This window comes from Eublepharis macularius, chromosome 1 (assembly GCF_028583425.1).
Source record: "Eublepharis macularius isolate TG4126 chromosome 1, MPM_Emac_v1.0, whole genome shotgun sequence".
Lineage (NCBI taxonomy): Eukaryota > Metazoa > Chordata > Lepidosauria > Squamata > Eublepharidae > Eublepharis > Eublepharis macularius.
In genome coordinates this window covers 221,763,699-221,788,077 of record NC_072790.1, presented here as the reverse complement: position 1 = coordinate 221,788,077, position 24,379 = coordinate 221,763,699, and the positions used below count along the sequence as shown (strand labels likewise).

At 44.3% G+C, this 24,379-nt stretch overlaps 2 protein-coding genes across 2 annotated transcripts in view; one reads left to right on the top strand and one right to left on the bottom strand.

Annotated features, from left to right (window-relative positions):
• LOC129334009 (L-gulonolactone oxidase-like) overlaps nt 1-11,616 on the top strand; it is a 58,380-nt gene extending 46,764 nt beyond the window's left edge. The window contains exons 7-12 of the mRNA XM_054985935.1: nt 780-887; nt 5,181-5,257; nt 6,971-7,120; nt 8,814-8,978; nt 9,265-9,355; nt 11,253-11,616. Coding sequence (XP_054841910.1) covers nt 780-887; nt 5,181-5,257; nt 6,971-7,120; nt 8,814-8,978; nt 9,265-9,355; nt 11,253-11,381 — 720 coding nt within the window. The 3' untranslated portion in view covers nt 11,382-11,616. The remainder of the gene's footprint in view (nt 1-779; nt 888-5,180; nt 5,258-6,970; nt 7,121-8,813; nt 8,979-9,264; nt 9,356-11,252) is intronic.
• Nucleotides 11,617-13,373: 1,757 nt separating this feature from the next.
• FBXO16 (F-box protein 16) overlaps nt 13,374-24,379 on the bottom strand; it is a 31,021-nt gene continuing 20,015 nt past the window's right edge. Inside the window, exons 8-9 of the mRNA XM_054991110.1 lie at nt 15,620-15,845; nt 13,374-14,009 (exon numbers count right to left, since the gene is read on the bottom strand). Coding sequence (XP_054847085.1) covers nt 13,942-14,009; nt 15,620-15,845 — 294 coding nt within the window. The 3' untranslated portion in view covers nt 13,374-13,941. The remainder of the gene's footprint in view (nt 14,010-15,619; nt 15,846-24,379) is intronic.

Sequence of the window (24,379 nt, the reverse complement as noted above, 5' to 3'; positions counted from 1 at the left end):
CAGATGCATGCATGCGTCTGACAAAGAGAGCTGTGGTTCTCAAAAGCTTATGCTACAATAAAGTTGGTTAGTCTTTGAGGTGCTTTTGGACTTTTTACTATTTTGATCTCAGTTGTATCTCCAGAAAATGTCCTCGAGGTTGGCAGCCCTAAGCCAAACATACAGGCCCTGTATTCTTAATACTCCTGCATCACAGTCTCAGTCCAAACCAGGGCCTTGAGTGTTAGCTAATTTAAATTTTAAAAATCGTGGAAGCTCCAGATATGGAACCCCCAGCTTCCTGTCTGGTTTGGCCCTAGACTGTAACTATGAGGGCCCAGCCAACATATTTAATTTTGTTAACATTCAGTGCTTAGTTACTCTAGCAGTTATAAAAATAAATGAGGATGACAAACCGGCTTTTGATGAGGCCTACTTTGTATGCATTCTGAATCCAACACACAGTGCTCTTGATGCTAGTTTTGGTTTCTCCTTTCCATCAACAAACCTGTGTTTGAATGGTAGGATAGGTGTCTGTTGTCTTCCAATAGAAATCTGAGAACCACACAGTTTTGGCAGTGGCTGTTAACTTCCCTAGTGTACTCTCATCCCCTTTCAAACCCTATTTCAATTATTCTGGGCTCCAAGTGTAAAGCTCTTGCGCAGTCAGGGAACTACGGAGCAAGACTCAGTCAGTGTTAGGGTTTTTTTTTCTTTGAAACTGAATTTTTGGACACAGTTGAATTTTCCTTAGGATTTGAGCAAAATCACCTTTAATAAACACCTTTTGTCTCTCACAGGTCCTGGACAACTTAGATAGTCACCTGAAGAAATCTGAGTATTTCCGTTTCCTGTGGTTCCCTCACAGTGAGAATGTCAGTGTCATATACCAGGATCACACCAACAAGGTACAACCCATCATATATGTGGTGAATAATGGAACGGATGGTGGTGGGTAGGGCAAAAGGGCAGGTATCCTGACACCCCCTGCCTCTGGTTTGGCACAAAAGAGCCATTTCAGTATTACAGATCAGAACTAGAGGAGCAAGTCTACGCTTCCTGGCTTCTGAGCATGGCGTTGATATTGATTTTTTCCTTTAGTCAGCCATGAACTAAAGATGAGTAAAGGAGACTGATTTTGCCATTGTAACTGCAACTCCCACAGCCAATAAGGGAAGCCGCTTAAATCAAGAGAGGGTTGCTTGATCGTCTGTGGGAGCTGCAGTGGGAAAACTTTAGAGAAAACTTCACACATGGTTCCTTAACACATGTGTTAAGAGGCTATTTTATAGACTTGCCAACCTTCAGGGGCATCCTGGAGATCTGGAATTACAGCTGATCTCCAGATGACAGGGAAGTTGGAGCAAATAGATGCTTTGGAGGGAGGACTCAACCCCTTTATACCCTGCTGAAGTCTCTCCCCTCCCGAAATCCAGCAGTCCACAGGATCTACCCCCAAAGCTCCAGGAATTTCCCTACCTGAAGCAGTGTAACTTGAGAGCTGCTGTAGCATAGTAGTTAAGTGGTTTGGCTGCGAATCAGCATTCCACTGGTTTGAATCCCACTGCTGCCATGAGCTCAGCAGGTGGCCTTGGGTAAGCCACTCCTCTCAGCCCTAGCTCCCCAGCTGCATTGTGGGGATAATAATAACACTAACTTGTTCACTGCTTTGGGTGAGGCACTAGTCTGTCTAGAAGAGGGGTATACAGGGCTTTTTTCAGCTGGAATGTGGTGGAACAGAGTTCTGGCACCTCTTGAAAATGGTCACATGGCTGGTGGCCCCACCCCCTGATCTCCAGACAGAGGGGAGTTTAGATTGCCCTCCACACCAGCAGCACGGAGGGCAATCTAAACTGTCTGGAGATCAGGGGGCGGGGCCACCAGCCATGTGACCATTTTTGCCGAGGGCAATTTAAACTTGAAAAAACTCCCTCCTTGTTCCAGCTGACCCAAAGTGATGTCATTGTGCAGTCCTGGGAGCGTGCGCGCACTTTGCGCACATGCATGTGGTACCAGGGGCACCACCTCCCGCCAAGAGTTGTCCCCTGTGCTGGCAACCCACTGAGTTCCACCACCTCTTTTCCCAGAAAAAAAAACCTGGTGGTATATAAGTGCAGTTGTTGTTGTTGTTGTTACTACTCTTTTGAGTATTTGGCACTTAATCAAAATTCTGCAAGCTTCATTATTTCTGCAAAGTAATTGCATGCAAATATCGTTCTTACATTTTAAGAATGGCTTCTGCCAGGCATGGAAATGGCAGCCCAGGGAGCCGATGCCATTTAGAATATTTCGCAGTCCTAGTTAGGCTCTCCTCCCTTGGATTTAGGCACTTTCCCCAGGGGTTGCCTACGCATTTTCAGATCTATCCATTATCCTGCAATGTTCCTTTCTCTCCTCCGCAATGGTAGGGAAAATGATACCAGGGAAGGCGTAGAATGAATGTGAAGCTTGTGTTTGTGTCTGTGTTGCACCACTGTATTTCACTGTGTCTAATTTTTGTGTGCAAATGACTGGGATTCTGCCCTTTAGACATTCTCCCCTCTGTACAGGAGCTTCTGGCTCGTGAGTGGCTTCCACTTGGCTGAAAGAATATTTAAATAACCGAGCCATGTTGGCAGGGGCCAAGCACATGGGTCTCCCATGGAATCATGCCACACTGGGAGGGGAGAAGTCCCATTTCAAAAGAAAGACCAATACAATCTCATTTTACCCAGCCAAGCAAGAGCTGCTTACAGATCAGCTGTAGCTGAGAGAGGATATTTATGGCTTTAAAATGTGCATAGAGTCACAGACAGAGCCAGTTAGCCTCACATGGGCAAAACAGGAGCAGGATGGCCCTTCAGTTTGCCAGGAGGTTTCCTGAAGAGTCCGGTTCCCCAGAGGGCCTCTGGCAGCCGGGAAGGAGCCAACTGAGCCCCTGTAGCCCTGGCAGCACTGCAGGGACCTTTCAAGTTGGACCCAGATGACATCAGCAAAGGAGGACCCATTTGGCAAGCCTGTACCCCTCCCTGTCCAGGGCCACAGGAACTGTTCGGCTCAGCTTGTTCCCGAGGCCGTTTTAACAGTCCACTCCAACCAGGTGTGAAACTTGTTTGGGCAGGAGAGAAAGTGGAAAGGAGTTCAAAGGCTGCTCCTGCAAAGTGGTGAGAGGAAATGGGAGGGAGCTCAGGAGCAAGGGAGGCAGATTGACTCCTAACTAAAGTACTAAGCATAGGATGTGGGTAATGCTGAGCTTGCACGATCAGTCAGTGCACACCACCAGTTTGTTTCCAGGCTAAATTCAAGATGCCACCTCGGGACTTTGAAGCTGTGAGTAATCTGGGCGTGGGCAAGGCTGCTAAAACGAGAGTATAAAATCCCATGGGGTCCTGAGGACAAGCAAGGTGCCATTGGGAATAGTAGCAATATACCTCTTGTTATCGGGTGGTCTTACATATGTTCTTTGGAATATGGGGTGTTGGTGCTGACGGAATATTTGCAGGGGGTTCTTTGGAGTACTTGGCAGCACTGACACTTTAAAGGATGTTTGCCACATGTACCTTCCTGCCCATGTGTTACACTAATCAGGGACCACCACTGTCATCAATGAGGTTGTCCTAGCTTTTTCAGCAGTGCCACTGATCATTGTGTATAAGTCAGGGGTGGCCAAACTGTGGCTTGGGAGCCACATGAGGCTCTTCTAGACATATTATGTGGCTCCTGGAGGTCTCTTATCGCTGTGGCCATACATTTTAGTTTAGTTTATTTCCCTCCCTTCCCTTCCTTTCCTTCTTTCTTTCCATGTCTTTCCCTCACTTTTCCTTTTTCCCTTCCTTCCTTCTTTCTTTCCATGTCTTTCATATTTTCACTAAAAATGTTGGGGTTGCCAGGTCTGACTCAGAAAATAACTGGGGACTTTGGGGGTGAAGCCTAGCAAGGATGTGACGTCACTTTTGTGATGTCACTTCCAAGTCAAAGGTCCCAAGCTCCACCCCTTCGAATGATGTCACTTCCAACATACTGCACCAAAACCCGGCCCCTTCCTGTGATGTCACTTTCAGGACACTTCCCCAAAGTTGCCTCTTCATCTGAAGTCACTTCAATGCATCATGTCTTGCGGCTCTCAAACATCTGACATTTATTCTATGTGGCTCTTACATTAAGCAAGTTTGGCCACCCCTGGTATAAGTCATACTGTCAGCCAATGGCACTTGGGGAGATCTGCAGTGAATATTAAAGATCCCAGATGTGTGGAGGTTGGCTGTGGCTGCTGGGTGTCGAGGGAATGCTCGTCCACATATCAAGCCTGCAAACAGAGGCCACGTGCAGTAGCATTGTGGCCAGCCAGGTTCATGATCCACTCTCCTGGTTTTCTGGCCTGCCATGATTGATCTGTTTTAGAGAGCAACAAAAAAAATGGAGGAGGAATGAGCTCATAGGTAGCATACATTTGGATGTGAATAGGGTTGCCAACTCTGGGTTGGGAAATTGCTGGAGATTTTGGGGGTGGAACCTGAGCAGGGTGCAAACTTATTGGAGTTTGTGTCAATGGCAAAACTTACTTCACTGATTAGGGAAAAGACATTAGTTACATTTTTGACTGAATGGAAACCGTTTATAGACTTTTTACATGAAGTGGATAATAAGGATTTGATGACATCTGGATTTATGGATTAAGAACCATGAACAATTGAAAAAATAGGGCTTTTATGTTTAACTTAGAATAAGTTAACTTAGTTTAAATAAAGAAAAATTATAACTGGAACCTGAGGAGGGTGGAGTTTGGGGAGGGAGGGACCTCAGCAGGTTATAATTCCAGAGAGTTCACTTTACAAAGCAGTTGTTTTTTTTCCCCCAAGGGAATGGAAGTTATGTACAGATCAGTTGTAATTCTGGGAGATCTACAAGCCCCACATGGAGGCAGGTTAGCCTTAGATATTGGAGCATGTTGAGCACTTAGGGAAAATGCTCTGCATGCTCTAAGTATTCGTAGCAGTACAACAGGACCAACCTATTCTCAATGGGGAATGGTGCCCCATCTGGGATACTGAAATGTATGCTGCTATATTAAGATGTGACTTTATTGTTTTACTGTTTTATCTGTTTAACTCTGTAATCTATTGCTGTAACCCGCCCTGAGCCCGCTCGCGGGGAGGACGGGCTATAAATGTAATCAGTCAGTCAATCAACGTGCTTTCCTCTTCTTTTCTGCATCTTTGCAGCCTCCATCTTCCTCAGCTAGCTGGTTCTGGGACTATGCCATTGGGTATTACCTGCTGGAGCTCCTTCTCTGGATCAGGTAACTTTCCACTTGGCTTCACATCACAGCCTACTGAGTTTCAACACAGCACACTTCCACGTGGAATTTATCTGTTTGTTTTTGCCTGAATGCTAAGTCTCTATTCTACTGATAATGCGGAGTTTTCCTGTGGCAGAAGGAGCTGATGCGTCAGAAGGAGCACTCTGCTTTCAGTGGAATGGAGCTGTAGGATCCACGCCTCTATTTCTACCCTGTTCTTCCATCAAAGAACCCACAGAGGCTTACAATCAGTTCCCAGTTGGCCTGCCATTCAGGCACTACTCAGCATTTTGCCTTCTTCGTTTTGGCATTTCTCAACTGGCAATTGAAAGTGTTCTCCGTGCACTTTCAAAAGATATAGATGCACCAGTACTGAGTAAAATCCAAAATTGAAAGTGATGTATATATCATCTGTTATTAAGACCACTCCAATCTATACAACTTGCAGTGTGCAAGCTTCCCAGTTCTCCTGAACTCTTCATCAGGCTGGGGTGTTTGCAAGCTATCTCTACAGGGGATAGCTAATAGCTAGCTACTATTGTGCTGCCACCTAGTGGGTAGCAAGTGAAAACTGTTGGTGTTGCTCAGTTGATCTGAGAAAGACGCACATCCACAAATTCCAGCAAATTGCAGCCAAAGGATTCTTGATTAGACCGGATTCCCAGATGCACCCCTAGTAATACAACAGGAAGAAGCAGCAGAGACCATTTAATTAAACTTCTGTTCAAGTTTTTTTTTTAACTGTGTGGTATGTAAACTCTGATGATTGTGGAATAACTATTGCACCATGACAAGAAGAGGTCCTTACCCCGGCAGCGTGGAAAGGACACTGATGAATGTTGCCATTTCCTCATCCTTCCCATACCATATCCTTTTTCTTCCTCCTGCTGAACTGTGCAAGGCCCTGTACAGCTGCAATGGCAGAAGCCCAACTACATCACCTGAATCGACTGTGCAACATCAGGACTGCACAACTGTGTGTGACTCCAAAGGCTGGCCCCCCATCACCAGGCAAAAGACCCACAGGGCCACCTCCCTAGCCTTTCCTGGTAAAATCTACTGATACCTTGTCACTGCAGCCTCCCAAACTCTTGTGTAGATTTCCCTCGTTGCTAGCTATTGATACAATTCATTGCAAAGTCTCAGAGGTGGCACATAAAGAATTTTTTAAACAGTTTGCCTTCTCGAGCTGGAGCACCAACACCATCTTCTCAGTCATGTGCTGTCCAGCAGGAGAGTTGCGTGAGGGTAAAGCCTTCCTTCAGCAAAGGGTGCCGAAGAAGGAAGTTTCCCCTATATGATCCTTTTTCTTACCTGGTGGTAGCTGCTCTGGGATATAAGGGCTCAGGGATCCCCATTCCAATTTGTACCTGATGACAAGAGCTTTGACTCTTGAAAGCTTATAGCCTGGAAATCTTGTTGGTCTTTAAGGTTCTACTGGACTCCAATCTTGCTATTTCTTACCAATGCGCTGTGGCAGGGGGAGATGGCTACACTTCATTGCATCCATTGCATCCAGACTTCATTGCATTCCTGCTGAAGTCCATTGCTCATGTCACGTTCATTCAAGCACGATCTATATTCTCCCATCCCTGCCACTTTGCCAAGGGACAAAAGGTAAACTGACAATACTTCCTGTCTCCAGGATGGCCCCCATGTGCCAAATTCCCAAATATTTATCTTCAAACCTACCTCTTTCTTGCTGTCCTGCAGCACGTTCCTGCCCTGCCTGTTGCCCTGGATCAACCGTTTTTTCTTCTGGCTCCTCTTCACCAGCAAAGTGGAAAATGTCAACTTGAGCTACAAGATCTTCAACTATGAGTGTCGTTTCAAGCAGCATGTGCAGGACTGGGCAATCCCCATGTAAGCCAAATTGGGTCCTACTTGCAGACTGCAATGGGAGATGGTAAAGAGAGAAGAGTTGAATGATTTGTATACTATGAAGCATTTGAACGTCAGATTCCTAGCCCCCAAATTTGAATATATTTAATTGCATGATCAGTGTCTTGTGTTATGAGACACAGAGCAAAGATCGAAGCAGATTGACCTGAAGCAAGGAGCTGTCTGGCAGCAAGGAATATGCACCAAGGTCCAAGAGGCAGGGTGAAGTGAGGCTCTTCAGGACCTTGGAGAGCTCCCAGAGGAGGCAGATGTTGTTTTAGCAATGGTCAGAGCCCAGCTGAGCTCTGAGAGTTAGAGGAGTCGGCCAACACTTGTCCTTTAGCTGAGGGCTACTAGGAATTTAGTTTTGGCTTCAGGCTCTGCTCTGCAATATAATTGGGAAAACTCCGGCTTGATTTTCCAGCTGGATCTTTTAGGAGAGCAGACAGCCTTGGGTGGTTGGCAAAATACTGCAGCTGCAAATGCATATTTCTCACTGGAGAGCTGGCACCATGCTCTCTTCTTGAGGGGTGGGGAGGTGCTTCTGAGGAAAATTCTTGCTGACCCATATCTATATAGGCCCCTTCTGCCCCAAAGTCATTGAGCTGGATTCAGCCAATGTGCTGATCAAAGGTTGAAGCCTTCCTCCAACTTCAGTCAGTCTTCCACTTTGCTCATCACAGTGGCTAGATCAGAAATATGCAAAGACCGGCACCCACAGGCAGGTAAATCAGGTCATTGAGTTGCCACTTTCAGCAGCCAGGAATTGCCAAAGGTTTGGTCCTGAAAAGAGAAATGCTAAACCATATCCTCAGTTTAGAAAACTTGTTTCCAAACCACAGGTATGTAGAGATAGGCTATGCTTACTTGGTGATGAAGGAATGCTAGGCCACATATCAAGCCTCCAATCCTATACAGCTCAGCGGCTTCATGCAATTTTCTAAGCCAGGTATTGTCCCCACCCAGGTGCTTAACAAACTCTTCAGGTTTTGTGGCCTGCCTTGGCTCTCTGGGGTGGGGGCTGCTGGTGTTCTAATAAATAGCATGCACTTGCACATCTGTCAGAAGATTTGAGAAGGCAAGCTGTCCCAATGCCAACAGGGATATATGAATGGATACCAAGCGCATTTTACCTTTGAACACACATGAAGCTGCCTTATAGTGAATCAAACCCTCGGTCAATCTAGCTCAGTAATCATCTACTCATACTGGCAGTGATCCTCCAAGGTCTCAAGTAGAGTCTTCCACATTGCCCACCACCTGATCCTTTTAGCTGAAGATGTCAGGGATTGAACCTGGGACCTTCTGCATGCCAAGCAGATGCTATACCACTGAGCCATGGCCCGTCCCCAAGACTGGAATGTCCATATGAAGTTGTTTTATGCTGAGTCAAACAATGGTCTCTTTAACTGGCACCGTCTACTCAGATTGGCAGTAGCTGCCCCGTGTTTTCCAGGATGGGTCATTCCTTGCCTTGCTAAGAGAGATCCCATAACTGGAGATGCTGACAATTTAAACGGAGGCCTTCTCCATGCAAAGCATGTTCTTTGGTCACCAAACCATGGCTGAAATTGTTTCACTCTTTTTGGCTGTAAGGTTTCTAGGATAAACACACTGCGTAGGTCTTCGTGTTTCATGTTGTTTGGATGGTGGTGTTTGTATTGTCCTGTCGCAGTGAAAAAACAAAGGAGGCTCTTTTGGAGCTGAAGGGGCTACTGGAGAGCAACCCCAAAGTGGTCGCCCACTACCCGGTGGAAGTGCGCTTCACCCGAGGGGATGATATTCTGCTGAGCCCCTGTTTCCAGAGGGACAGCTGCTATATGAACATCATCATGTACAGGTAAAGAAGGGGAGGGCAAGATCGAGGCTGTTTGGGTGGTGTGACGAGTGAGGCTTCATTCCGCATGAAGCAGAGCTAAAGTGGAATTGACTGGATGCGATGGCTGGTTTGGGTCAAAGGCTTACACTGTTGGGGTTGGATCCAGGCTAAATTTTCCACTAACGGAAGGGAAGGTATAATTTCTACCAATTTCCCCTTCCTCCTGCAGACCTCTGGGCATGGGAACTCCCCAGATGCTGTGGTGGGCCGCAGGGTTCAGGTCATTCTGTTTTGCATCCTTTTCCAGGCCCTACGGCAAAGATGTCCCACGCCTTGACTACTGGCTCGCCTACGAGGGAATCATGAAAAAGTCTGGAGGGAGACCACACTGGGCAAAGGTACTGATACAGAGTGGTCTTGTTTTGCCCCCAGCCTGAGTTAGATTTTCCTCTCTGGCAAACACAGACACTCTGAGATATGGAGGGGCCACTCACTCCAGCCCTCTAGTATTCCTGCAGTAAGCTCACCCTCTTGGATCTGTTTGGCAAGCAAAAAACTCCAAACAAAACACCTGGGAGCTTCTGAGCTGTTGGGAGCAAAGACGGCATCCACTTGTCAGCATCTGAGTTGTTGGAAGTCAAAGCTGCCTGCTTCCTATGGGCTCCAGGAAAGGCAGGGGAACACCAGAGTGTCCTGATTCCTCAACCTCCACGAAAGCCACTTGGCTGTTGCTTGGCCCTGAAATGATAACACACAGTCTCGCTGAGTATTTACTACCACTTGTTGTCACTTTGAGGCAGAATGTAACAGGCACACTTCTGCTCTCCCCCCCCCCCCTGCTCCACATTATCATCCAGCCAAACATGCAGCCTGGCTCATTTCAGAGCTGGCCAGCATATAACCCAGTGGGCAACACAGGTTCTCTTACGTTAAAAAAAGGTTAACTTTATTTGGGAAACAGAGGAAGGAGGGAAATTGCCTATAACTCCTTGATAGGAGCTGGGAAGGATTTCAGACACAGATGGTAAGCAGAGTTAAAATATTACAAGACATGAGTCCAACAGCAGCACCTTAAAGACCAACTAGATTTCCAGGATATGAGCTTTCGAGAGTCAGATAAGAGGAATGGGTCTTTATATAAGGGATTATAAGGCAGGAAGCAAGATGTTCTCTGGCGCTGAGTTACAGCCTCTCCTCTAAATGCATCCGTTTCAATTGCCATATAATGTTTCATTTGCAAAATGCAGATGTTCAAAATCTGTATGTGCTTGGAAGTCTGTAAAATCAAGTGGTAAATAGTGTGCTAGCCAACATAGTTCCAGTTGGCAGGAAAATCCCTGAGATTGGGTAAATATTCAGTAGACACACAGGCAACTTGCGAGGAATTTCTGCCCTCCAGCTGCAACATGAAGATACTAACCCATCTTTCAGGGCTGTTACATAGGCTATAACAAGATACTGGCCTTTTTCAGTACCCGTGCAAAGGGGAGCGGGTCTGCCGGCCCTGTCTCCAAACATGTTACTGAATATCTATATAGCACTTCCACGGATTTAAAGCACTTCACATCATTAGTCCTGCTCAGGTGTTCAAAATCACATACACTGTATGTGTGCCCCAGGTAGCAGGATTCTGCCCGCCCCCCACTGTGAACATCCATGCATACAAAGGAATGCCTGCGGCACATAAACACGTGAATCTGCCTTATACTGAGTCCAATGATTGGCCTGTCAAGGTCAGTATTGTCTACTCGGGCTGGCAGCAATTCTCTAGGGTCTCAGGCAGAGGTCTGTCACCTGAGCTGCTCCCAGTGCTTTTAACTGGAGATACTGGGAACTGAACCAAGGACTTTCTGCATGCAAAACAGATGCTCTGCCACTGAGCCATGGCCCACTCCAAAGCTTGACACGTACAAGGGTATGCACAAAGGCTCGTCCATGCTATTGGGAAATCTGCAGCTATATCAAATGTATATTATCATCAACTTAATGAGCAGGTAGGTATTGTTAGGATTAAGATTCCCAGGGCCAGTTTTAGAACAAAATGAGGCAAAGCAGTGGTGTCCAGTGGTGGATTAGGGGGTGGCAGATGAGGAAGGATGGCGCGTTCGCTGAGCCATGTGGAAGTATTAAACAGGGAGGTGGCGGGGGGGCCTTGGCGTCAGACAGCCAGGGGCAGTGGCCTCAGGTGATCTCTCTTGTCCAATCACCACTGAAGACTCCATCACAGCATGATGCTTCTGTCTCTTCCGCAACATCAAGAGAAGAATGGCATTAAACCAATTTCTTTGTTGCCAGGCCCACACAAGCACCCGGAGGGACTTTGAGAAGATGTACCCTGAGTTCCCAAAGTTCTGCTCCATCAGGGAGAAACTGGATCCCCGGGGAATGTTTCTGAATGCCTACCTGGAGAAGGTCTTCTATTGACAGGTGGAATGAAGGTGGTAGTGATGGGGAAGTATCTCCAGCGGCCATTTGCAAGATCCATGGGCAATACTCCCTTAGTGAGATCTGGGACCAAGCCGAACTACTGGAGGATTCATGATGCTATTCTGTTTGTTGAAACATTTCTCCCCTCCACAAGATTGTTAAGTCTTAATTGAAAAAGCTGCCTCCACTTTTCTTATAAACCACAATAAAGAGTGAACTCATTTAAAACACATCAGGAGGGCTTGTCTTTCTATTCTATTAAACTGTATCTGCATAGTAAGCTTTTGTTTTGGAGGGTTTTTTAGTCCTTACAATATACAGCAGTCAACATATCCAGAATTAAGCCAAAGTGAGCTGTAATAGAACTGTACTGAGATTGTTTGGCCACAGGAGGGCATGCCTGTCTCAATGTAAATCGCAGCAGTGATTCTGCCAAACCAAATGGGAAACATTTAAGAGCTTAACAAAAGGGACCAGGAGCAAGGGACACTGATAATTTTTTTTTAAAAAAACTGAATTAAAGAATGGATTTTGAAATGCCAGCAAATCAGACAGGGTGAGATCTGGGTGGGCTTCCTATTTTCCTACAGTCATATATCCAGAGGAGTTAGCCATGTTAGTCTGTAGTCACAAAATAGTAGAGTCCAGTTGCACCTTTAAGACTAAGCAACTTTTTTGTAGCATAAGCTTTCAAGAACCACAGTTCTCGTCGTCAGATGCATCTGATGAAGAGAACTGTGGTTCTCAAAAGCTTATGCTACAAAAAAGTTGCTTAGTTTTAAAGGTGCAACTGGACTCTTTACTATTTTTCCACAACTCTTCTTATCCTCTGGTCAGTTGTGCTCTATCATCCCATATTTAGCATTCCAGGGTCCCCAAGTGTCTTTGTGAATGTGCAGCATTGCCCTGAACCGCAACGAATCACAGGCTTTGTAGTATCTATAGCTGCTGCATCTTGTAGCTTTTCTGGCCACAAAAGGTCTGGATGTAATGGGACTCTGCTCGTCTGTGAAGTCATAAAGGAGTGTGAAAAACAAAACTGAATCAGGTGATATCTGACAGGCCAGGTGGACTTCCTACAGAAAGCACCAATGCATCACAAGGTCAAAAATATTCTTAGCAGAATCCCCCTGAGGGAGAGGGGGTTGTCCATCCCTAGAGCAAAGCAGAGATGGGGCTAGAGCCACATTCGTTGTCAAATGGAAAATCCTCTGATGATAATATATCTTTACACAATCTAAATGTATAAAGTGTAATGGAGATCCTGTTTACGGCATGCTTTAGTGTTTTCCCCCCACAACATTCTGCAATAGAAAATATGGACCTATGCTTACAAATAAGAAATCTTTAATTGGATATATCTGCAGCTATTTCATTATTGTTCTTGAAGAAAGTATCCATCATTATATTATGCCTGGAAGGGCAGCTGGGAAAGTCGAGCTTGTATATTGCAAGGAGTTTGGGGGGAGAGGTATGCCTCTGAGCCTTTTGTGCAGACTGTCTATACCCACCACGGGCTCCCTAGCACAGAGGATCAAGCCACCCATTGCCCAGGTGAAGGACAGGTATTATCTTCATTTCAACTCTGCAATTTTCCCCATGGGAGTGAGTGCCAGCAATTCATTTATATGAAGGAAAGGGATGCACACGTGTTCTCTGCCCACACTCACTCCAACGGTTGAGTCTAACCTGGACCTATCTGCATAGTCCTGCCCCTCCACTGACATGCCTGCGTCCTCATTTCTGTTTCTTACTCATGTTAACAAGACAGATTTTTAGGGACTGGATTATATATGTAATGTATTCATTGTCATCACCATACATGGTGCTTTATAAAGCAATGTAGGCGAGAAATGGGGCCCTGTTCCAAGGAGTGAACAATCTGAATTTCAACAACAGGGGAGAAAAGAAACGGTGTAGACAAAAGGAAGGAAAGATGGAACAAAGGGTTCTAAGCATGATATCACTGTCATTCGTCATTTTGTTTATTTAGCTTATTAGTCGTCATCATTTATATTTCAGCCAGGTGGTAGATATCAAATACTCTACTTTCCCCTTGCCTGTATTTGTTGTTTACATAATTCTGCGCTCAAAAGAAGTTCAATCATAATTACAAAAAAGTTCTTCAGAGGACAAACCTAAGCGAGTCTACTTAGAATCCTACTCAGGTCTATTCAGTGGAGCTTACTCCCAGGAAAGTGATCTTAGGAATGCACTATTAGAATCCTTATAGCCTTAACCTTTTACAATAACCTTGCGGGGTAGAACATCACCCCGTACCAACTTTACATTAGAAACTGAGGCTTAAGAGCTTGTGACTTGTCCAAGGCCATGTGGCAAGGTCGTGGCTGAGCAGATGTCTGAACCCAAGTTCAACAGGTGCAGGCCCCGTGCTCTTGTCAATCGGTCCACAACTGAAATACATCCATGGACTATCCACTGGGCACTTAATGTTATTCCAGCAAGTCTGGCTTGTGGTTCTTGGATGCAGAGCAAATGCAGCATTTCCTCTTTGGAGACTAATTCAGCTATGTTGATTGTCCCTTTCTGCATCTTCCTACTCGGAATCAGAAACACGGCTGGATGGTGGAACTTCCCAAGGTTGGCTTTCAAAGAGCGGTGATGCTGGAATGGACAGAAAGACAAAATAATGAACCATGAGAACCAAAGGGAATGTAGACATTCAAACCATTAAAGCTTGGCCAATCAGTTCTCCACACAGTCTTCCCTGAGTATACACAAAACAGCATTTGTCTTGAGCCACGGGGCCACCCATGGGAAAGCAGTCTGTGTCTTTTCTTCCCCCAATACTTTCAGACCACTGCACAGTTTGCTTGAATTTCTACTGCTCCCCTGGGTACAGCTGCCCCTCTGTACCCCAGCTTGGCCATTTTTTCTACACCCGGAAAACAACTCACCACGTCTATCACTCAAAAGACTCTATTTAATGAGAAGTTTGGTGACATTTCAAATACTTGGCCAGCCCTGCGAGCAGAATGTTGGGATGTAACGCACTGACAGGATTATCGTGCAACCCTATGCAGAGCTACTCCAGAGTAAGCACATGAATTATTGGAGCAACTCTGCATAGGATTGCATTGTCAGTCTGTTGCAGAAAAATAAACACTGCCTTAACGACAAATGAGATTTATTCTTGCATACGCTTCTGTGAACTAGAGCCAAAACAGAATGTATCTGACAAAGTGGGCTCTAGTTCATGAAAGCTCATACTGGAATAAAATCTCTTTTAAGATGCCACTAGATTCCTGCCTGGTTAACCTAGCTTTCCCCAACTGATCTCCCTCCCCTTTGATTTTTCTTTCTTCCATAATATATCTTGTTTTTGCTATTTAGACTGGGCAAGGCATATTTTTACTCTTAATTTTTAAACAAATCTGACCAATTTTAGCTGCAGTATTAATATGAATAGTGCAACAAATACAAGTATCATACAGGGAGTGCTGCTTTGCAGGCCCAATTACAAGTAAATCCCACTTTATTCAATAGGCCTTACTCCCAGGAAAATGTTTTTAGGATTACAGTCAATGGCACATGTCAGGGAGCCCTGATTAGCTTTGCTACCCCTCCTTGTGCATTCTTTGGTAAGTCCAAGTTTGATCCTCCTTAATGTGTGAAACAGATTTATCCTGTGTTCCGCACAACTGTTTTGTCTTCCATACAGCACAGCTGTTTTCAGGAACATCGACATGGCACAGTCCTCTATTTGTTCTGTTTCTGTGTGTCTTCCCCCACCCACCTTGCTGTGATTTGTGGGGAGGGCGGGGTATAAATCGAATAAAATCAATCAATCATCAATCAATCTTTCCTAAACTGTTTGGTATGATCTTTTGGGAAAGATTTCAGTCAAAACATCTTTGGATGTCACCTGGATGAGACACTTTTGCAGGTCCAACCCACATCAGCCTTCCGGCGATCATTTCCCTTCTTTACAAACCTCAAAGGGCTTTTTAAAAATCAGTAATTGCTAGACTGCATTATAGCATCAGAATAAACTATGGCCATGACCTATTGGTTCCCAGCTTTAATTTTTTTTAAAGTAAGCCTCTAGCCTCTGTTGCTGCAGAGTTGTAAAGAGGAAGTTGTAAGGGGAAATCTGGGGTTGCTAGATCCCTGATTTCTTTTTTTAAAGTTCTCAGGTGGTGTGGGGGCGGGGGGGAGGAATGTCTGCATGGACGCAGCTTCTGTTTGAAACCAGTAGCAGACAGTTTACTAACTTGGTGAGCTTCTGGTTGTTCTTGTAAAAGCCTTCTTCCCCTTCTTGCTCAGCTTTGGGACTGGACCCCGAACTGGTGCTGGTCGTATCCCAGCATTCCACTGGGCACTCTGGGCAAGGAGCTTAGCCGTTGTTTTGGTAACAGGATAGCCCATTGACTGGTGGGTAGCCCATGATGGACGAACTGGAACTTTTGGATGTGAGTCAAGATTTGCTGAGAGGGACATCTAGAAAATAAAGCACATAATATAACCATGAAAGCAAGAAAGACCATTTCTTCTGAAACAACATAAATGGTAGTTTTGTTCTGATATGCAGAGCGCTTATGACCACAGATCATGAATTGCAATCTTCTCCTGATATCCCCATTTCTCAGCCAAGCAAAGGACAACACATCACACCATTTCAATGTCTAAATTCCAATGAAAACGTGCAAGAGAGTTAAGGCTGCAATCCTATGCACACTTATTCAGTCTAAGGAATTCCAAATAAGCATGCATCCAAATAAGCATACATCAGATTCTGTTGTAAATTATTTTTAAAAATATCTTTGTGACATCCTTGTTAGGAAAATGAGAGCATGGAAATGGTCCAGACTAGTTTGGAAGCAACTGGGACAACCTTGCAGAATTTGATTTACAACAGGCAGACTGACTGAATATCAGTGGGCTGTGGGGGAGGGAGTGGGAGAAACTTTGCTTTGGAGAAAAAAAAATTCCAAGGAAGCGAAGGCTAATAAGCATGAATTTAGGATTATCATTTTGTTCACTGTATGCTTTAAGTGAATGACTGGTTTTGCTCTGGCTCCACGGCCACAGCTGACCCAAACCATGGGGTCCCCTCCATTCCGCCCCAGGACCCATATGGCTCTGCTTCCAGGTTCCTATCAAATACCAGGACTTTTTATTGTCATTATTATTTGACTCATGAGACAGATCCACTTGCATTGGGGAAAGGGAGTGAGGCCACAGCTTAGTGGTAGAGCCCATGCCTCAGCCTCTGGTATCTCTATGGAGAACAAACCGCTGTGCTGGTAACAGCCTTATTTTGAAATCCGGGTAAGAGTCCAGCTGTTGAAAAACAAATACAATGCCTTCCGAAGCAGCGATAACACTCTTCTAAGCCCATTGACTTCACGGGGCTTAGAAGAGTGTTAACTCTGCTTCAGATTGTGTTGTTAAGACTACTTGCTTCCTTGTTCTAGTAGCTTACTAGAATCACCACTGAATTTTACATCTTCATGCCTCTAGCAAGGCACAAGGTCCTGGCTTCATCGACTTCTTTGCTACCCACATTCAGCCTGTTGCCAAGTCATATCACTTCTCCCTTGACATTACAAAAATATATGGCCTTCCCTCTTGATCGCCTTGATGAAAACTCTGTTTCATGCTCTGTCTGCTCATTGTCTCCTTTCCATCTGCTCTGTATCCACAGCCTTGCTGTCTCATACGCTCCCTCCTTGGAACCTTTGCTCCTTGAACTCCACCCTACTCAGTTGCCCCTCATGAAGCTGCCTTATAACTGAATCAGACCATCGGGCCATCAAGGTCCATATTGTCTACTCAGACTATTCAGGAGCTCTCCAGGCAGAGGTCTTTCATATCACCTACTATATGATCAGTTCCACTGGAGATGTTGGGGATTGAACTTGGAACCTTCTACTCTACCACTGAGCCACACCATGTCCCCATAGCCCTCCTGCTTCTGCCCTTTCCATGTTGCTGCCCTTAAGCCTAGAACTGCCACCCTGAACACCCACCTTTGGCACAACCCCTTCTGTCTTCCTCGGCTCCTGAAACTAGGCTTTGGCATTCAGAACTGCAATGAAAGCTTATTCTTCTCTTGTTTATCCCGACCTCCCTCTCCCTGGGTGTTGGTGTGTATCGCACCACTCTGTGCACAGAATACCCAGAATTTTCCTGCGTGCCTCTTCATTTTTGCAAATGATCTTTCAAAAAGATCATTCCCAGGATCAAAGGACCCACAGAGCCCATGTGGGTAAGGGTGGCTGGAGTGAGAAAGGACAAGGGGATGAAATTGCTTCTTTCCTATTCTGCAAGCACAGTTCTGCAGAGGAAAGGAAATTTATTCCCATGTTCTGCTTCACTCCAGCTCACCAATCCCTGGGCTGTTCTTCTGCACAGATCCCACAACAGTGGAAATGATCTCTCTGTAGGGCTGCCAATTCCAGCTTGGTAAATTCCTGGAGATTTAGGGGTGATACATGGGAAGCGCAGAGTTTGGGGCTCAGTGGACATGTGATGTTACTCTAGGACTTCCATTTCACCTGTGCTCTATGATATACCAGACTATCCACCCTCCAAACTGCTATTTCTTCCCGGGGAACTGATCTGTGTAGTCTAGAGAGCACTTGTCATTCTGGGAGAATTCCTCCTTGAAGGGTGGAAATCCTATCTTTCTGGGGGTCAGCACAGGCTGCAGAAATGGGGAAGAAAACAGGAACACTCACTGTGCACACATGTATTGATAATAAAAGCCATTGTTTCAAGTTTCAGACTGTAAATTCGTCAGGGCAGGGATTTTGTATTTTGTAAAGAGCTACATACACTGATGAAGCTATATAAACAAACAAGTAAAGAACACTAGCATGAGGATCAAAAATTAACCTCCAGGCTGTTTCCAGACACTGTTTTCCTTGTATCTTCTGGTCACACAAGTTGGTGCAGAACATGTTATACAGCGAACCAGCTGTGTCTGTTGGCAATAGATATGAATCCACATACTTGTCCCACTCACACCTTTCTCCCTGAAATGCTAATTTTCTATGTCTGGGGATGTTTGGGGTTTGTATAAGGAGCTTTCAGTTCCCACTTGCAGCTCAGATACAGATTTCTTTCTTTCTTTCTTTACATCACCCCGCCTTTTTCCCCAATGAGGACCCAAAGTGGCTTAACATCATTCTCCTTTCCTCCAATTTATTCTTACAACAACCCTGTGATGTAGGCTAGACTGCGAATGTGTGACTGGCCCAAGGCCACCCCGTGAGATACCATGGCAGAGTGGGTATTCAAAGCTGGTTCTCCCAGATCCTAGTTGGATACTCTAACCACTACACCACACTTGCTTTGGAGCTAAGAACCCTAGTTTCCCAGTCCAGCTCTACAGCACACTGGCTGACAGCCTCAGTGAGAACTAGGTCTTTAAATCTATGTATTGTCGAAGGCTTTCACGGCCGGAGAACAATGGTTGTTGTGGGTTTTCCGGGCTGTATTGCCATGGTCTTGGCATTGTAGTTCCTGACGTTTCGCCTTTCAGTTAGGTCACAAGGTCTACAGGAAACCAACTCATACTGATCAGTACTTACACAAAAACTCCAATCACCACCCCCGACAGAAAAGAGGCATAATGAAAACATTAGTGGATCGTGCAAGACGGATATGTGAGCCGCACTTTCTCAATGAGGAAATTAATCATCTAAACCACGCACTTCAGGCAAATGGCTACTCCAGAAATGAAATCCGAAGAGCAATCAAACCCAGGATGAATCAAACAACCAAGGAAAAACAGTCTCCTACAGGAAAAGTGTTTGTGCCATATATCAAAGGAATTACTGATCAGATGGGAAAGCTTATGAAAAAGCATAACCTTCAAGCAGTATTCAGACCCATCCGAAAAATACAACAGATGCTACGATCAGCAAAAGACAGTAGAGACCCCCTCACCTCTGCAGGAGTATACCGTATACCCTGCAACTGTGGACAAGTTTACATCGGGACCACAAAGCATAGCATCCAGACAAGAATAAAAGAACATGAAAGACACTGCAGACCTGGACAACCTGAAAAATCAGCAGTGGCTGAACATAGCCTAACTCAAACAGGGCACAGTATCTTATTCCAGGACACCAAAATACTGGACAACACTTCCAACTACTTTGTCAGACTGCACAGGGAAGCCATTGAAATTCACAAGCATAAGCAAAATTTCAACAGGAAAGAAGAAACCTTAAGAATGAACAGAGCATGGACTTCCGGTTTGGGATTTATGGAGGTCTGAAGCAGCTCCATTTGCGGAGCTGACCGGACTGCCGTTTTAAGCGGCCGGCGGGGTGAAAATAGCCCGCGGCCGACTGCTCTCAGGCGGAGAGCAGGCAAAGAACGCTCAAGACCCTAGGGTGAGTTAGATCTCGGACGAGGGGGGGCTCTACACAACGGGTCCCCTCCCGATCCTTGAGGTCCCACCCTGCGACAGGTCGGCTACAATCTCTGCGGCAGTTCTGGGGCCAATTCGGCTGGCATAAGACCTACATACCCAAGCTTCGATTGGGGGAAGAAGTGGAGAGGAGAAGCTAAAATCGAAACAGCGATTACAACCCGAGAAAAGTGAATGAGAAGGTAAAGATCACTATCTTCCGATACGGGACAGATTGATAAAAGCAGAGAGGAATAAAAGTAGATTTTTAAACTGCAACAGGCTAATGAAAAGGAGGGGAAGATTCGGCAAGAGTTGTATTTGAAAAGAGACTAAGTTTAAAGAAGTTATTAAAGAAACTGGACTATTGTTTTGAATACCTGCGGTTATGGAGCTGTGAGAAAAAGACACCATCGCGAGATCTGCTGTGGGAAGTCGGGAGACAGGAAGTGCGTAATAACAATAGAGTGGCTGGAGAGAAGCGGCCCTTGCTGGAGGGCAGGAAGAAGGGAATCGCCATCTTTGAAAGGGGAAGGGTCGCGGCTTCAGCGGAAAAGGAAGTAGGCCATTTTGGATTACAAAATCATAGAGAGACCATAGAGAAAAGACACCCGACATTTTGGACTCTTTAAAAATTAATTTATGCAAGAAGACCGGGACATTTGAAACAAAAAAGGCATTAAATTTTACGCCACGGAGTTAAGGAAGAGAGCGGACTCGTGGGAGCGAGCTAAAGCAAGCCCCACGATGTCGAAAAAAGAGTGGCAATCGGCAATAGAAAACCTGGACAAAAAACTTTTAGAGGTGATTAAAGAACTTAAAGACACGAAATTGGAGCTGATCAAAGAGGTTAAACAGACAGTAAAATCGGAGCTGTCAGAAGTGAAGAAAGGTATGGAAACAATACAAAATGAATTACAAGGAACGCAGCAGAGAGTTAAAGCAGTAGAAGGAGCGATGGAGAATCTAGCAGACACGCAACAAACAGAGATGAGACTGATGAGGGGAAGAATGGCGGTTGCGGAAAGTAGACACATGGAGAAGCAGCTGAGATTTCGCGGCCTGCCGGAGGTGGAAGGAAAGACAGCGCAAGAACAGATGACTGAGGTGTTAGCTGAATACCTGGGGAAGGAGGAGGAGGAAGTTGTGGCTATCCTTGATGTGGCATATCGCGTAAACTCGAGAATTGCAACCCAGAGGAAATTACCAAGAGATGTGATTGTGCAATTTACGACACGAAACATGAAAGAGAAGATTGTGACTAAACAGTTTCAAGACCCATTGGAGATTGATGGCAAGACAATTATCATAATGAAGGAATTACCCAGATCAGTGTTACTAGATCGGAAAAAATATAAAGTGCTAATCCAGATGTTGAAGGACATGAAAATCAGGTACAGATGGGAGCTTCCAGAAGGTTTGTCCTTTGAATTTGGAGGGGCCAAAAAGTGCATTAGATCTGAGCGAGAGATGGAGCGATTTATAAGGGACAATGAAAAAGACTTACCAACAAGACTATGAGTATGGAGTGTAAAGTTTTATCTTGGAATGTAAATGGACTAAATTCACCGAATAAGAGAAAAAATATTTTCCACTGGCTATTAAAACAAAAATGTGACATTGTTTGTTTGCAAGAGACCCATATTCGAAAGCAGGATGTAAAATATTTAAAATTGGGAAAATTGGGCAAGGAATTTGTAGCGGCCTCAAATAAGAAAAAAAGAGGAGTGGTGTTGTATATAAAAGAGGAGCTACAGCCAAAATTCGTAATGAAAGATGTGGAAGCCAGATTTATAGCAGTGGAATGTACTTGGAATTTAAAGAGAGTGTTGGTAGTCGGAGTCTATGCACCTAACGGTGCAAAAGAAAGCTTCTTTGAGGATTTGAGGAAGCAACTAGACGATCTTTCATATGACCAGATAATTCTTGCTGGAGACTTCAATGGAGTGACAAATTTGGAACTAGATAAAAAGACAATAACGGCACAAAAGAAAAGAGGACTATTACCAAAGCTCTTTTTTGAGTTGATACAACAGGAGACTCTAGAAGATGTATGGAGAAGAGAATATCCCAAAAGCAGACAGTTTACTTTTTATTCTGCAAGGCACTCTACATTATCAAGAATTGATATGATCTGGGCCTCAAAAGACTTAGCGTTATGGACTAAGGAGGTAGAAATAATGCCGATGGTAGGCTCAGATCACAATCCAATTATGTGGAAATTAGGGAAAAGGAGAAAAAGGAAAGCATGGAGAATAAATGAGGACTTGCTACAGGAAGGAGAGAATATGGAGATGCTGAGAAGAGAGACAAAGTTCTTCATACAATACAACGTGAATAAAGAAGTACCAACTGATAAAGTTTGGGATGCTTATAAGGCGGTTATAAGGGGCATACTAATGGACTTAAATGGTAGAGCAAGAAAAAAGAAAGAGGAGAAAAGACAAGAGATTGAGGAGAAAATAAAAGCCAAAGAAATACAGTTAAAAAAGAGACCAGGGAAAAAGAAATTATATCAGGAAATTAAAATACTTCAACAACAGTTAACAGCAATGAGTAACAAAGAATTGGAGTGGAACCTTAAAAGACTGAATCAGAAAGCGTTTGAAGGCGCAAATAAACCTGGGAAGTACCTGGCATGGCAATTGAAGAAGAGAAGGGAAAAGAAAATAATAAATAAAATTTGTGAAGATAATAAAACGTATTTGGAACAGACTACCATTAGTAGAGCCTTTTATAAATTCTATGCTAAGCTGTACAATAAGAAAGAGGTAAATAAAGAATCAATAGCGTCATATTTGGAGAAAACGAAACTTCCAGTAATCTCGGAAGTTTGGAGAAATAAATTGAACAGTGAAGTAACGGAGGAGGAAATAAGTAAGGCAATACAATCTGCAAATTTAGGAAAGGCGCCAGGGCCAGATGGACTTACGGCTAAATTTTATAAGACAATGGCCAATGAACTGGCACCATTCCTAAAAGAGGTGATTAATGGAGTTCTAAGGGATCAAAGGATTCCAGATACCTGGAATGAAGCGAATATATCATTGATCCCAAAAGAGGGCCAAGACTTGACTAATGTGAAAAACTACAGACCTATATCGTTACTTAACAACGACTATAAAATCTTTGCGAAGATACTGGCGGAGAGACTGAAGGGGTGGCTCTCGGAAGTTATAGAGGAGGAACAAGCAGGCTTTTTGCCAGACAGACAAATCAGAGACAATTTAAGGACAGTGATTAATGCTATTGAATATTATGATAAGCGTTGTGACAAAGAGGTTGGTTTCTTCTTTGTTGATGCTGAAAAGGCGTTTGATAATTTAAACTGGGACTTTATGTTTGCCACTATGGAAAAGCTACAATTGGGAGAAAGATTCATCAGAGCAATTAAGGAAATTTACAGAGACCAGACTGCAGCAATTGTGGTGAACGATGAAGCGACTAAGAAATTGACTATAAGTAAAGGAACAAGACAAGGTTGCCCGCTGTCTCCACTGTTGTTCATTTTAGTATTGGAGATCCTGATGATACAAATACGACAAGACGAAGAAATTCGAGGAATAAAAATAAAGGACTATTCATACAAGGTCAGAGCATTTGCGGATGATATAATGTTAATTGTAGAGGACCCATTGGAGAACATGCCAAAAGTGATAGATAAGATTAAGGAGTTTGGAGACTTGGCAGGTTTTTATATTAATAAAAAGAAGTCAAAGATATTATGCAAAAATATGACTAAGCAGAAACAACAATTGTTAACGGAAATAACGGACTGTGAAGTAACAAGTAAGGTGAAATATTTGGGAATTGAACTGACTGCAAAGAATATAGACTTATTTAAAAACAACTATGAAAAACTATGGACTCAGATAGAGAGAGACTTGATTAAATGGAATAGGCTGAATCTGTCATGGTTGGGTAGGATTGCAGCAGTCAAGATGAATGTGTTACCAAGAGTAATGTTTTTGCTACAGACAATACCAATCATCAGAGACTCTAAGCAATTCGAAAAATGGCAGAGGAAAATATCAGATTTTGTATGGGCAGGCAAGAAGCCTCGAGTGAAAATGAAAGTTCTACAAGACGCAAAAGAAAGAGGCGGAATGCAACTGCCCAATCTGAGACTTTACCATGACGCAATTTGCCTAGTGTGGTTGAAAGAGTGGATGACGTTAAAGAACAAAAAACTACTAGCCCTAGAGGGATACAAAAAAATATTCGGATGGCACGCATACCTATGGCATGATAAAGTAAAGGTGAACTCGATGTTCCTGCATCATTATATACGGAGAAGTTTATATACAATCTGGAAGAAGTACAGAATTTATCTACAAGAAGGAACCCCTTTGTGGGTAGTTCCATATGAGGTGATAGATCCGAGAGCTGTTGATAATGAGCAACAATGTTTAACTTACAAAGAAATAACTAGAACTGAAGCATCTAAACTTAGAATAAAGACGCAGGAGGAACTATCACCTTATTATGACTGGTTCCAGTACAGACAGATTAGAGATTTATATAATTCGGACTCTGTAAAGGGAGGTATACGAACAGAGAATTCGGAACTAGAGCAGACCCTTTTTAAAGAGGACAAGAAAAGAATATC